Source organism: Fukomys damarensis, unplaced genomic scaffold (assembly GCF_012274545.1).
Source record: "Fukomys damarensis isolate Sample0158 unplaced genomic scaffold, DMR_v1.0_HiC HiC_scaffold_10, whole genome shotgun sequence".
Classification (NCBI taxonomy): domain Eukaryota; kingdom Metazoa; phylum Chordata; class Mammalia; order Rodentia; family Bathyergidae; genus Fukomys; species Fukomys damarensis.
The window spans coordinates 26,089,284-26,103,820 of record NW_022900922.1 but is presented as its reverse complement, the minus strand read 5'-3'; the positions used below and the strand labels follow the sequence as shown (position 1 = coordinate 26,103,820).

Below are 14,537 nucleotides of genomic sequence, written 5' to 3'. Positions count from 1 at the left end.
CTTTAAATTAAAAATTCCTTTCTTTGTTTTTTTTTTTTTTTTTTTTTTTCCCTTTTTACCTGTTATGTAGAAATTAGAAAGTTGGTGCTAGGACTCTTAGCCATACATGCAGCTTGGAGATTGAGATTCTGATTTCTTGGTGTGTGCTGGCAAAAGATCTCTGTGTGTCATCTAGAGTTTCTGACTCGTAGAAGAAAGGGATCATTACAGGAATTAGTCTGTTCAGGTGAGTTTGGCTGTGGCGGTCAGAACTCACAGAAACTTGGAGCTAGATGGAACTTGTTCCTTTTGCTCATCATTTTTACTCATTTTTTAACAGTTTAAGAAAAGCAAAGCCCACTTTGCTGTGAAAAGTTAGTTGAGCTGTAGCCCAGGTTTTCATTCCACTGCTTTTTGCCTGGTGCCAGTCTGACCAAGCCAAGCTTCTTCAGGGTTAATTGGGAGGGGAGTCAACCAACAGAAAGTCCCTTTAGGCAAATCTGGTTGTAGCAAACATAGTCTAAATAGCTCCCTATGTAACTTAATTAAGACAAGTGCTTCAAATGTTTAATATCCTGTGGTTTTTAGCATAAACAAACTATTTCATCTGTTTTATATGTAAAACACAAAACAAGGCCTGTAAGCAGTACGGCTAGATGGCAAGAAGTGGCACAAAGCAGGCCTCTGTATGGCAACATTCTTCTGCAGCCAGCTGACGTCTCTTTTTGTCATTGTGTGATGTCCTCACAAGGTTGCCAACAACTGCCGATTGTAATTATGGGAACAGGGTGGGAGGTGCACTTGGACCCTAAGCCCATAGTCTGTAGTTGGGAGGGAGTCAGCCTCTGCTAGCCCCTGGGTTCACTTGAGGATGTGTTTATTTTCTCTTTACTATTCAGGATGTTTACAGCCGCCCTGTGTGGTTTGCCTGTGACTGCACTTGCATTTGAATTTGGTGGGCAGCTTGCTCTGGGTGTAGGGGGGCCCTCCCCTCCTCCAGTGCACACACACGGTCACACTCTTGGTGCTTTGAGTAGCTGCCAGGTTTGTAGTGTGTGTGTGTGTCTGGGGGTAGAATAGAGTGGGTAATTATTTTGGAGGTGGAAACACAGGAAATTTTTTTCTTTTTCATTCTTCTTTTTTTTTGAATAGGCCTTTCATGGAGTTGGCAAAGCGTCAGGGCCTGCTCCCACACCGGCACAAAGAGCGCAGCCTGGCTGGTCATTTCGCCATTGCCAGACACACAGTTTCTTATTTTTGAATGAACAGACCCTCCCCTCCTACCCATTCCTTACCCTTTGTTTAGAATTGGGATGTAATCTAAATAATTGGATTTACCAGCTTATGTCTTTAATATGGGAAAATTGAGTTATAAAATGGTGTTTTGGCACGGATGTCTCTCAGCGAGGGCCCAGCTGTGCACTGACCTCACACTGCCCGGTGTCCCTGGCTCCTGCTTCCCGCACTCGAGGCGTGTACGTGCGCGGTGTCCTCCTCGGCTTGGTAAACAGTCAGAAACCCGGACAGGAATGGAATTTAATTAACCTAGAAATTGCTGTTGCACCATGGTTGGGCTGCCCTGGAGATGAGTCCTTGTTGCTGTGCTGCAGCTGCCCAGTCGAAGCCTGGACGAACAGCGCCATCCTCTGCAGGGCTCCTTCCTCATGGCAGGCTGCCTGGCGTGCTTCGAATGCCACCTCCGAGGGAGGAGGAGCAGCACCCGGACTACTGTCCAGCGAGACCAACTGGCACAGGGCACTGTCTGCTCATCAGCGGGCTCACTTTATACAAGCCTTACCACACAATTTATTTTTTATTTTTCAGTACTGAGGATTGAACCTAGGGCCTTCTCACTTGGCTATGTCCCCAGCCCTTTTTATTTTTTAAGACAGAGGTCCCATTTAATTGTCCTTGCTGGCCTCAAAGTTATTATCCTGTCTTATTCTCCCAGAGAGCTGGAATCAAAGTTGTGTGCCACTGTGCCAGGCCCACAATTGATTTGTTAACTTTCAAAACAATAGTAGCTGATTGATGTTTGTTTGTTTGTTTGTGGGGAGGGTATTGGCATCTGAACTCAGACCTAAATATACTGTCTAATATTGAGCCACCCCTGTACCCCAGTACTAGTGTTTATTTTGGTTTATTCTTTTAAGGGTGCTTTTTAAATCTAAAGACTATATTAAGATTTATTTGAATGATTTTTTTTAAAGTGGTAAAGCCAGACATTTTTTTCGCTGTTGGGCACACTATGTGACCTCAAACGTGAGGACGGTATGGGGAGCTCAGCAGAAAATAATGCTGTCTTGCACGGCCCTGTGCAGGTGGGAAGTGAAGAGGACGGAGCGGCTGTCCCTACTGGGAAGCTGATGCAGCTACACTGGGAAATAGGGATGCTTCCTGGTAAAGGGTGTGTGGCCGCAGACGGTGATGCTGCCTGAGGACACATGGAGCATAGTGGCTGGCCCTGTGGCTCCAGGCTACCCAGCACCACGGGGTGCAGAGCCTGGCTTCACTTGGCTTTGACCTTATTTGAGGGGCAGGTAATGATGGACACTTTGCTAGCAATTTGAAATTCAGTGATGATGGAAATAATGACCACATGTGACACTCACGCACTTAGTGAACCTGCATTCCAGTCTGCCTTTGGCTAGATAGAGCTCTGCTGGGATGGTCAGTACTCTTACTTTGAGTGGAACCAGATCTCCCCTCCTCAGTCACTTTGGGTCTGTTCCCCACATGTCCGGCAGCCTCTGGGATTCCTCATTGTGGCCGGTCTGCTCTGCAGCTTCGCAACCAACCTTCATGGGCTCAAGGGTTTGGGGATGTGTGTGCCTCCTAAATAACCATGCAGCAGTGCAGCAGTCTTGTTCCTTGCTGCCACCCCTGGATGGAGGCCTGTTTGTTGTCCGTAGGTGGTAACTTCGGTGTGGAGAGCTAAGCTGTACAGAGGAGGCTGCAGCAGGGTACTGTGTAGGCCCGAGGAAGACAGAGGGTGGGTCTGGGGGTACATGGTGAGACATGGATGATGCTGTTCTCTCTGGGCTGGGGGCTGGCTTTTGAACAGAGATGTAGATAAAGGAAATACTGCTTAAAAAAAAACAGGCCTGGAGTGCTCCATGCCCTTGTGTGGCATGGAAGGTGGGAAGAAGCCAGATGTGGCAAGATAGAAGGGAAGAGCATTCCAGGTGAAGGAGCAGTTTTGAATAATCAAGGACCCCTGGGACCCTTGCTACACCTTACATCTCATGCCACTTACTCCCACGCATTGTCACTCTGTGGAGTCAGATCAGTCCGCTGGCTTTCACTGCAACCGTAGATCTTCCCCTTTGGGATGTTTTAGTTTAAATCTGGACATATTGTCATTAGGATGAAAGCCTGTGGGATGCTTGGACACCTGAACTTCTGGAGAGGGGACACCCACCAGGTGGCTTATTCTCACCTGTCAGGGATAAGCTCTGATCCAGGGACCCCAGGGAAAGGCTGCTGTTCCAGTTTGTTCTGCCTCTAAGCCATGTGGCTCAGGCAGGTCTCACTGCTTCCTGTTCATTCCCTGCGGGCAGTGATGGGTGTCACCAAATAGTTGAGACCAGCCAGCCTTGAACTTGCTTGCTATGTAGCCCGGGGTAGCTTGAATTTGTGATCTTCCTGCCTCAGGCTCCTGAATGTGCTGGGATCACAATATGTACAGCCTTTCCCAGCAAGAGAGCATCTTTAGATTCCTGGAGCCATCAAAGTCACTAGCTTTTAAAATTTACCCCAAATACCAAACAGAAATAACAGTCTGAGTCTGTACTCTTCCAGGCTGGCTATTTGAATTTTATAGTTTTTTAATTCGTACGTGCACACAGCACGCTTACCCTACTGAAAATGTAATTTGAAATTTGTACTCCTTTGCTTCTACTGCCCCAGCCCCAGCTTTTACCAACCTCTTCATATACTGTCATAAAAATGGGTTCATTTCTCCACCCAGTGGTATACATTTACTTGGTTTTATGCATTTACATTGACTTCCTGATGGGTTTGATGTAACTGGGTTCTTCAGCCTAAGGGTACAGTTGGAATTCTAAATGAAGGAGTTTTCTGTGAGAGTCACCTTAAAGAATCAGACAAAAATGTGAAAGTGAACCATGTTTTCACGGATACTTCTGGGGTTTTTCTGAGGAACAAACACCTGCTTATAGGGCTTTTGTGGATGTAAGTCGCAGGTGGGGAGGATTTTTCTTTCAAGTCCAGATGCACTGGAGGACTCACATTCTATTTTCCTAGTCCCCTCATCCCCACCCCTGATCCCCTATGATCCTGAACCTCTCAGATCAAACAATATTTTATTGGTAAAACATTTTTGCTCTACTGATGGCATGAAAGGTGATGTTTCTGGGGAAGAGGCCAGTCCCCTGTGTCGAGGTGATGTAAATGCTGTGGTAGGTGTGGACACCTCTTCCACATGGGCAGGTGCAGCCCCTTCCATCTTTCATGCCTGCTAGTGGCCTCTCTCCTCCACCCCAAGGCGTGTTCACCTGCTCCTTGTGCCTCCAGCATCTCCAGGTGTAATACTCAGCACATTTGGATCTCCTAACCTTGAACTATACCTTCACTGCCAAGAGTACTTTAGGGCTTTGGCTTTGAGATGTGTTGCTCAAGCTCCTTGCTTCTGTGAGGCCAGTAAAGCAAAGTCAATAACTTCTGGGACTCTAGGATGAAAAGCCACATCCCAGACCTGTCCTCTGAGGACAGGAGGCACTAAGTTTCTGGTTTCACCTAGTCCTCACAAATGTTTAATCATTTGGGAGCTTGTCTTCTTTCTCCGAGGGTAATTTATTTTGCTGCCACTTTGTAATCTGTTCACTACCTTATTTTTCATAGACTTCCTGAGAATGTCATCTGGCACAGAGAGCCTTTTCTTTGAACAGTGGTGAAAGCACTTTATCGCTGAGGTCCTGCAATGTGAAGTACCTCCCTTGTGGCCTACTCTGTCAACTGTGTGTTGTCCGTGTTTACTTGTTTGCTTTTCATTATAGTTCCGCAGTCTTCTCATCATGTGTGGTATTTTTCGTTGCTGACTTTAAAAAGAAGTGCAGCAAACACTTAACATTCTGTTCACACATAGGCATTATTTTGATCAAATTCCTGCTATACTCAGAATGTGAATTGGGTCCATTTACTCCGCATTAAAGAATTGTCAATTTAAAAAAATCTTTCAGTTAGAAAAAAAAGTTGGAGCAATCAAAATTAGAAAAAGAGGGGCTGGGGATTTAGCTTAGTGGTTCCACCACCTGCCTTGCAAGCATAAGCACCCGAGTTCGATTCCCAGTACAAAAAAAAATTAGAAAAGGAATTTCTTTTGTTTTAAAACATGTAGAAGGGTGAAGGGGAAGAGAAGCATTGTTAGAGAAGTAGGGTGGTTCTTGGGTCAGTCTACTGTGTCTGCCCACTGGACAGGGCATTGCAGTGGGGCTTTGGGCTTGTCACACACAATGGAGTGTCCTGTGTGGCCTTCTCTTCCTTGGAGGCTGTGCAGCAGCTGCCGCCAGGTACTAGTGAATAGAGTATGGAGGGTGAGCCTTTTACAGCAGTTGGCCAGATGCCCTTGTACCTGTTGAATGTCATAATAAAGTAGGGTTTGTATTTTATCTACTGTAATTATTAAAAAGCATACGTACATTTGAAGCAGAATATTTAAAGGGCGAAAAATAACCAAACACAAAACTGTCTCTCATCTCAGTCTAAGCAGCCCTGCTCTAAATATAGTGGACCCTTGAGTTAAGACCAGCCTGATATAGTAGCAGCTTGGGTTACGACCAGCATTTTAGTTTTAACTGATGACCAATGGTTTCAGTTACAACCTGAATGCCACAAGTGCTTGTGCTTCCACATGGTCTCAGATAACAGATTTAACCCTTAAAGAGTTCTGGAGGGAACATGACAACATCTTTACCTGCGTGGGGTTGAGAAATCCTGAGCTAATTTAATTTCTCTCTAAGCACACTGAGATCTGCCTGTGCACAGGAGAGAGACTTTGAAGGCTGTGTAGAGGAGCCTGAGCCTTCATTCACTTGACCAATGTAAGTTAAAACCAGCCCTGGTGAATGAATTGAGGTCGTAAGTCAAGGGCCTGTTGTACCCCTTTCTTGCTAAATATGTTCCTCCGTGCCCTTCTGCTGTCTTGTAGTAGCTCCTGAGGTTCCTAGGCAGTTAGTTGACTGCATAAGAAGCTTTCAAAGTATACTGCCTTATTCCCTTTCCTTTGAGAGTTTGTGTTCATCTTGTTTCACCTTCTTCCAATGCCTCAGTGATGTGACTGACTCATTTCGGCTATTGCTGGATTCTGAAGTGCTCACTCTCCATGAACTGTGGTGTTGTTTTAAAGGCCTACATGGCCCAGTAAGTTGTTGGAGGAGTCCTGCTCTCTCCTTTTGATCCTGTGTCAGTTTGTACTGGGAATATGATCCAGACAGTGTTTTGATGGGGTCGAGGGAGGGCAGGAGTAAATTACTGGTTAGAGTGCAAGGAAGGTTAAGTTTAACACAAGAAGTACCTTGATTAAAAGGAGGAGATAGCTTTCTAATTAAGCAAGGCAGGAAATAAAATCACCTAACATTGTGGTGGTTAATATTTTTTGAGGATAGGGCATGTATGAAGTAAAATTTAAAGATGTTAATTTGTACAAAATGAAAATGTTTTGAGCACCAGCACTTATTTTATGTAATCTACTTCCAACAGTGAATTTATAATGGAAGAACTATTTATTTTAGAAATATATCTGATTTTTAAATTTAATACATTTTATTGATTGATTTGAGTTTGGAGACAGTATCAGTCACTTGCGCAGTGTTCGATACTAATTTGGAATTACTAATTCTAACCAGCCTTATTTAATATCCTGTACTGGGGGGGTACCCCTTCCCTTGTGTTCCTGCCTTCAAATAGTATCTTTTTTTTTTAATGTCTGTGTGAACAGGTCTAGAGGGCTAACTTGAATTAGGACGTGGCCAAGTTCTCATTCTTAGAGACACTTTTCTGCCCTGTATGGAGTTAAGTAGAGATCTTTACAATTCAAGGAAAAGTTAGTATTACAAATTTGTGATAAAAATAAGGTTCTAGTGAAAGCAAAAATATTAGTGTATTCATTTGTGTAGAAAAAAGGACAGCCACTATTGGCAACAGTGTTAGGAAAGAGGTAAATGACTCCAGTGTTCATTAGGGTTCAGATGTGTCTCACATCTCACACACTAGATTTTCCAGATGAGAGGTGTCTCTGGACCTCTATGTTAGGTGGAGGAGCTGAGGGTATCAGATCATTGTGGTGTTATGCTTGGAAGGGGCCCCTTTTTGAATCCTTGACAAAGGGGTTTGGATATGACCTTGTCAGCTGAGGCTAACCCATAGTTTGGTTGTGAAGAGGTTGGCTATGCTACAGAGACATTTGGTTGTTTTTTCTGCATTTTAAAAGCTTTAATTCTTTTAGCGTACTTCTGTGTTTGAATTCAGAGGAGAATAGAGGTGGGACTTGCTTGATTTGAGATAGAATACAGGAGAGTGCTGGATAGACAGTTAAAATTATCCCCCATTTTAGGGTAGAGTGAGTGAGTGTGTGTGTGTGTGTGTGTGTGTGTGTAGAAAGAATCAAGCACTGTGTAAATACATCATTTACCTTCTCTTTCTCACTGTGGACCTAAACAAAAGTACAAAAACTACGAATGCCTACTGTCAAATATTATGTGCCATTTTCTAAATACCCATGCACGTGTAGTTGGTGCGCATACGTACCCTTGTGCACACATAGTTCTTGGCACATATTTTACATCCCTGTATAAAAAAACACAGCCCTTTCACCAAGTTTATATAGCACATTAAAGCAGGCCCGTGGTTTATGAGAGTGTGAGAGATATAGAATCTTAATTAGAAAGAGCGTGCTTGAAATGGGGTCTTTTTTTTTTTCCTTGTGTATCATGATTTTATTGCTGCACGTAGGTCCATGTCCTCCGGTCTCTTCTTAATTTAGTTTTAATTTCCTTTTGCTTTTGCAGGCCCAGGCTGCAAGCACAAAGGAAGTTTGCTCAATCTCAGCCGAATAGTCCCAGCACAACTCCAGTGAAGATAGTGGAGCCTTTGCTACCCCCACCAGCTACTCAAATTTCTGACCTCTCTAAAAGGAAGCCTAAGACAGAAGACTTTCTTACCTTTCTCTGCCTTCGAGGTAAGCTTGGTGCCAGTTTGTTTGGAAGGAGCACAACCCAGTTCAAAAAACTGTGCACTAAAACGGCATGTACAGACCTGTGCTGGCTTTGCTCTCTGACACTCCACTCTTGCGTTTCTCCATCCTGGGTGCTAGGAGAATTTTAAGTAAGAAATACTAAGAAGATTTCTGGCTTTTTGGACTGGCTATTTGTTGATTCTTCATATTTCTTCTGTTTTCATTTGAATTTTACATGGCTTCATGTTGCAAGTTATAAAGTTTGTAGTTTTGATTTTAATTGATTTAATTGATTTTAATTGAACTTCTAATTGATTTTAATTGAAACCCCATACTACCACCACTTTTGCCACCTTGTCACCTACAGTACTGGCCTTTTGTGTGAGAGGAACTGTGAATGGGTGTGAAGCGTCCATCCTCTCCTTGTTTCCTAACTAAGGCCTGTCAAGAATCCCTGCTGCCTGAGAGCTTTCCTTTACTGTATAAAAACCAGCAGTTGGACTTTTTAAAATCTGTTTCAGAGAACATATTTACTCAGAGGAAGCACAATGGGATGCAAGGTCTGTAAAGGTTTTCTTTACGAAGGATAGGCTTGAATTTAAATAAATCTGAGTTTTCTCAGATCGGGGCAAGAAACTTATTTTCTTGGAGAACCTTGAGGACACTGAAGGGCTGGAGGGAGGCACTGGGTAGCCACGGCCTCCAAGTGTTCCTCGGGTAAGTTTAGTTGGGAAGATGAATGGGAAGAGAGATTTTGCACATTTGTGGAGTGGCTCCAGGTTCAGGCTTACTCTGTTTTATTTTATTTTTGTAGCGTACTGGAGATTGAAATAAGGGCATTAGCCCTGGGATACATTCCCCAGGCAGTGTGCCTTCCCTCTGCCTCTTATTTTCTATTTTGAGACGACTTCTTTCAAATTGCCCAGGCCAGGCATGAGCTTGCTGTCCTCCTGCATCAGTCTCCCAGAGTGCTGGGATTGCAGGTGTGTGCCACCATTTCAGGCTTACATTTACTTAAAAATTAAAAAAAAAAAAAAAAAAGTCACAAAAGGATTTAAGTTTTTGTATATTGTAAGTAGCATCTTTCTGAAATCTTTTAAGGGTTAAGTGTCTACCTGGTGCCCTGTTACCTCTCAACATATTAGTGTGTTTTTCCTTCAAACGGGCATTCTCTAACCATCCAGATGAAGAAGTGCACAGTAATGCACACTCTCTGCACCCCCATGCAGTCCTCACACCTGTTTCTCATTGCTGACAGTGCTCTTTAACGTCTTGAGTCCAGAGCAGAAAGGTTCGGTTTAGAGCTTGGCATTGTCTTCAGTGGTCCTGTCTCTGTGGTCTGTTATGGAACATGTGCTTAGTCTTTGCTTTTGGTTGTCTCGACACTTGAAGGTACAGTCCAGATCTTCTGTAGAATGTCCCTCAGTTTGTGTGGCCCTGTGTTTATTCATCATTGGATTTCAGTTTTGTGTTTTTGGTTGGAGTAGTGAACTAAAAAGTGATTCTTCTGTTCTGTCATTGGGTTGTCTTGAATGATACACTGTTTCAGTGCATCCCTTTTTGGGTGATGTTCACGTTGCTTATTCAATTAAGGTGGGTCTGTCAGGAGGCCCCAGTGTAAAGTTGTCCACTGCAACCTTTGTTATTTGTAAGTGCTCTTTTAGAAAATTGACATTACATCTTTTCTTTCTCAACCAAACTAAATTTTTATTTTTGGTATCTCTGTGAACTTATTTTCTGTTTTATTCAAAGACTTATAACAGGGAAATCCTTCAGGGGTCATTTTGGTTTTGTCCTTTTGATATGTTCCGGTCATCCTCCAGCCTTGCTGGCTTGCAGTGAAAGTGCTCCAATCTCAGTCCCGGAATTGGCCATCTCTCCGAGGAGCCTGATTTTGTTTTATGACAATTGATGTTTAGAAGCCAAGATTTGGGCTTTGGGTGTGCTCAGAGCTGTTGGAGTGCTGTTTATTTTAGCTGTTGTTTGTGGCCTGAGATTGAATGTGTGAAAGCACCTGCACATGTATACTCTTGAGTATATTTACAAATATATGTACGGCTCTGTGTATATTAAAATTCACAAGTCGGCACCTTTAGCACCAATTTCAACACCACAGGGCTCTGGCTCTCTTTCTACATTCTGTCGTTCTTAGTATATTGATTAGCTCAGTCATGCTATGTAACCCATCTGCTGTTTTTCTGTCCATGTGAAACATGGCTAATCTGTTGGCTCTGAATTCCTTTTAGAGAGACTCTTTGTTCCCTTCCTGTCCCTTCCTCCACCTCACCAGGTGACATTGGGATGAATGGTTAGGGGAGACCCATGTCTGTTACTATAGGTATGTATGTTGGTAGAACCCAGAGACTCTTTAAGATGCAGCACAGGAGAATAATTCTATTTCCTTAGCATTTGTGCATCCCTTGGCCATTAATGCAGGGATATGGGTAAGTGCATTTCCCACTATTCGACTTTGTTAGTTTTGACAAAGTTCATTGTTGACTTTTTTGATCCCAAGTGTTCAATTTGAAAATTAAGAAGGAGATGTGAGAAAGAGAAAAGAATGACCAGTAAGACTGTGTAGGGTACTGGGACAGGGTATTGGGATCAGAGAATGAATGGGACAGGGTGCTCTGAAGATGGAATTTAAGGTAAAGGAGACTTTGAAGCGTCATGAGCAGCAACATGAGTTCAGGTCAAGAATTAAAATTCTGTTATGTGATGAGACTCCTAATTTGGTGGCTCAGTTCATGTGTGGTTCTTTCCCCACCATGGAACTCAGGGCCTTTATACTGAGCTACATCCCTAGCTTTTTATTTTTTTATTTTGAGACAGGGTCTTGCTAAGTTTCAAACTTGCGGTCCTGCTGGACTTTAGCTTCAAATGTGCTGGGATTGTAGACATGAGCCGCTGGGCCCAGTTTCCTGTGGCCTTTTAACGCGTTCCATTGGGACAGTCCCTTGGTTGTTACAAACCACCCTGTGGGACAGTTATGCATGTATGGCCCTGTTAGTGTGTTAATGGCATTTAGAGTCAGGTTTTTTAAAAAGACAGCCATGACTCACCTCTGTTCGTTACTTGAGTTATTTTTGTGTCTAGAATTGTTGTGGGCAGTTTGCTTAACTTATATTCTGAAATAATGGTCTGTGTCTCCTAGAGATCCACCGTGTTCATGAGGATATCTGAAAATTGCTCTCTTGATCATGAAATGTAGTTTTGTGGGCCTTTACCATGGGCCTGGTGTGACTGTTGTTTCTAGATCTCAAAGATGTAGAAGTGGAGAAACATAACAGGGGCATCCCAGTGACTGCATGTAGGTGGAGACACCTGTGCTTAGGGTGCATGTACCTTATTTTAAAAATCATGTGGTTCTGGAAGATTGTGGAACAGGACCTCTCTTGGAGAGGTGTGCTTACTGCTTTCATAAGCAGAGCATAGAGAAATTTTTACCAAGCAACCAGGTTGGAAGTTTCCTGTCAACCTGAAAGTGTCATGTTCTCATAGACACAGCTCACTTCTTAGAGACGTCAAATGCAAGAAAGATCTAAATAAGTGAAACCTAGGAAATACATAAAACAATTTTGGAAAGATTCGCTGAGTCTTGGTATTTATTTATTCCTCCATTGATAAGCCAGAAAATAACAAAGGTTTTGTTTTTAGCTGGGGTACTGTAAAGATTCTTACTGCACACACTCTTAAAATTCCTCCCATCATTTTATAGAGAAGAGGTATTAAAAGCGAGTCAGCATTCATCTTTTGTTAGCTCAGGCTCACTGGTTCTGTCTGTGAAAGCTTGAAATGACAGGTGATACATGTTATGTGTTCGTGACCTTGGACATCAAATAGAAACATTTCCATTGTAATTTATGAAAGCTAAGGTATTAACCTTTTTATCTGTGTCATAAAAGTGTTTCTTACTGCTTTTGGAAAAAACAGCACAAAAACAGGCAAAGAGTAAACTCAAAATAGCCTCCATTCTGTTTCTTGGAGAGAGCCACTGTTAGCTGTCTCCTTTGTGAATACCTACAGCTGACTTACTAAGGGAGCCTCTTTGCATGTATTATACCTACAACTTCCGAAAGCTATACTGTATTGTTTATTTTTCATTATCTCACAAACATTTATCTGTCATATTTTCCTAGTTTAACAGTGTTCCACTTTTTGGATATTTTGTAATTCATCTAATTCCTGATTTATGTTTAGATTCCTAAGTATTTGATATCAACAACATGTAATGATGAATATCCTCGGTTAAATCTTGGCTTCCTCTAGAGCCTTTTCAGACACAGTTGACAGTTGTGAATCTGATTTAAATTCTTAACCTTTTAATTCCATTTAATCTTTTTTTGTGCTGATATCAAAGCAAATGGGGCCTGTCAGAACCCTGAAACCTCATGTGGTCCATAAAGAGTACAGTCAGTTTGTCACCTTTGGGTGACAATGAGCAGTATTAGGGCTAAGGGTGGCAGTATTCAGTAAGCTCATTCATAGGAAAGAAAGGCTAGGCCCAGGTTAGCTCCATGATGCCATGCCTGCCTGGCAAGCACAAGGTCCTGAGTTTGATTCCTAGTATGGGGGAGGTCTAGCTGCAGAAACATGAAAGGATCACGTCAAAGATCTGGAAGTGATGTTTGTGGCCAAGAATTAGGGGTCATTCTTTTCTCTAGTCCCCAAGTATTATGTTTAATAGTCTTGGTGCTAATTTGGAATGTAAATGAGAGAATAAGTAATCAGACTTCGGGAAAGACAGCAATGGAATTTAAGTTTTCTTGTTGTGCATTAGTGACAGCTGGAGAACCCCAGACCTGCCTTCTTCTAGAAACCCATTAAATAGCTCTTCTGGTCACCTTCCCTGTAGCTGAACATGAACACCTGACCCTCACAACTGAAAGGGGAAGTTAAATTAACCTCATGTTTTAAGGCGATTCAGCCTGTGGTCAGTCTATGGTCAGTTCCAAGGCAGAAACAATATGGCAGAAGGGCATGGTGGAGTAAAGCAAGGGTACAGTTGTGAAGAAGAAGAGGCAAGAGATGACACATAGTCCCCATTGTCATGCCTCCATGACCCACCCAGACACACTCAGAAATGTGCTCTACCCAACCCCCTGAATGGCTCCCAAGTGAATTGACGCAATCAAGTTTAACCATCAGTATCTTTAACAAGAACCTTAAGATGGGTGGTAGGGGAACTCTATTCCATTATTACTGGGATTAGTGTAGATAATGAGCCAACTAATCATTCTGGGTTAAAGAGCTTGTGAGATTTGTAAAGATTGGGTCTTAAGGCACCCAGCAGTCTATCAGCCAAGTTTGGCAAGGCTCCTTCCTTTTTTACTTAATGCCATTCCCTAGAATTTCTAAAGGGAAAGGGGATGGAATGAACAGTGCAGCAGGGGCTGAAGTGTTTGCCTGCCATGTATTTATCTTTAAATAGCTGCTTCGAAGGGGTCCACATGTCGCTTGCCAGAGGCATAATTAGTATCTTCCCCGGTTACACGCAGGGAAGGGAGTTTGTGCCTGTGCTGCATGCAGTGATTCGAACCATCGCTGTATTTCCTGTCACCAGTCTCGTTATTCTTAATGAGTTTTGTCTTCTTCTCTTTGTTCTGACTATAATTATTAAGAGATTTAAAAGAGCTTAATGCAGCAGAGCAATGGCAGGTTAAATGATTCTCTTATTTACATTTTTCTCTTTATGGGGTCCTGCAAACAAGGGGAATTCCCAAAGGGGCCTCCTGAGTGCACACCAACACGCAGTTCATTCTTAGGACTGAGCTGTCACAGATCAGTGTCCCAGCCCGGTCTGGCTTGGGGTTGGGGGCCTCCTAGGGCATGCATCTCCTCAGTACTACCATTATGTAACAGTGCAGTCTTGTTTGGGGACTGCCTGCCTTTTTGTCCTGTCTTAGAAAATCTTCCTGGATCAGCTGTCATTCAGTTGCTGATTAATTCAGCAAATCTTTATTGAATCATATTTTATGCTAGACACTTAGCTGAAATAGACCTGGGAAAGCAGAATCAGGTGGTAGGTGAAATAGAGGATGAAGGATTTGATAATCGAAGTGCGAGTGCCAGGACAGTATGTGAACCAGAGGTGCTCTGCCCCTCGCAGACTGGGATACTGCTGAAGGAAGGGACATTTGAGCTGCTCTTAGAGATATTAGAAAACTGCAGAGAGTCTGTGTGCTGGAAAGAAATTCTCCAAAGGCCTCTGCTGAGCATGGCTTGCTCTTGGGATGAGTTGCTGTTGGGGTTTGTTTCTTAGAGGGCTTGCAGTTAGAGCAGAGAAATTAGGGTACAGGTCAGATCCTGTGGGCCCTGGGTTAGATATTGGGGCACCACCACTGAGGTTTCTCAGCTAAGAGGT

The 14,537-nt window shown here is 43.1% G+C and overlaps 1 protein-coding gene across 2 annotated transcripts in view; it reads left to right on the top strand.

The window, feature by feature from the left end:
- The window catches only part of Jarid2 (jumonji and AT-rich interaction domain containing 2), a 243,273-nt gene that overhangs the window by 176,089 nt on the left and 52,647 nt on the right, over positions 1–14,537 (top strand). For both annotated transcript variants that reach the window (XM_010622895.3, XM_010622898.3), the window contains one exon: positions 8,007–8,176. In XM_010622895.3, the coding sequence (XP_010621197.1) occupies positions 8,007–8,176 (170 nt within the window). The remainder of the gene's footprint in view (positions 1–8,006; positions 8,177–14,537) is intronic.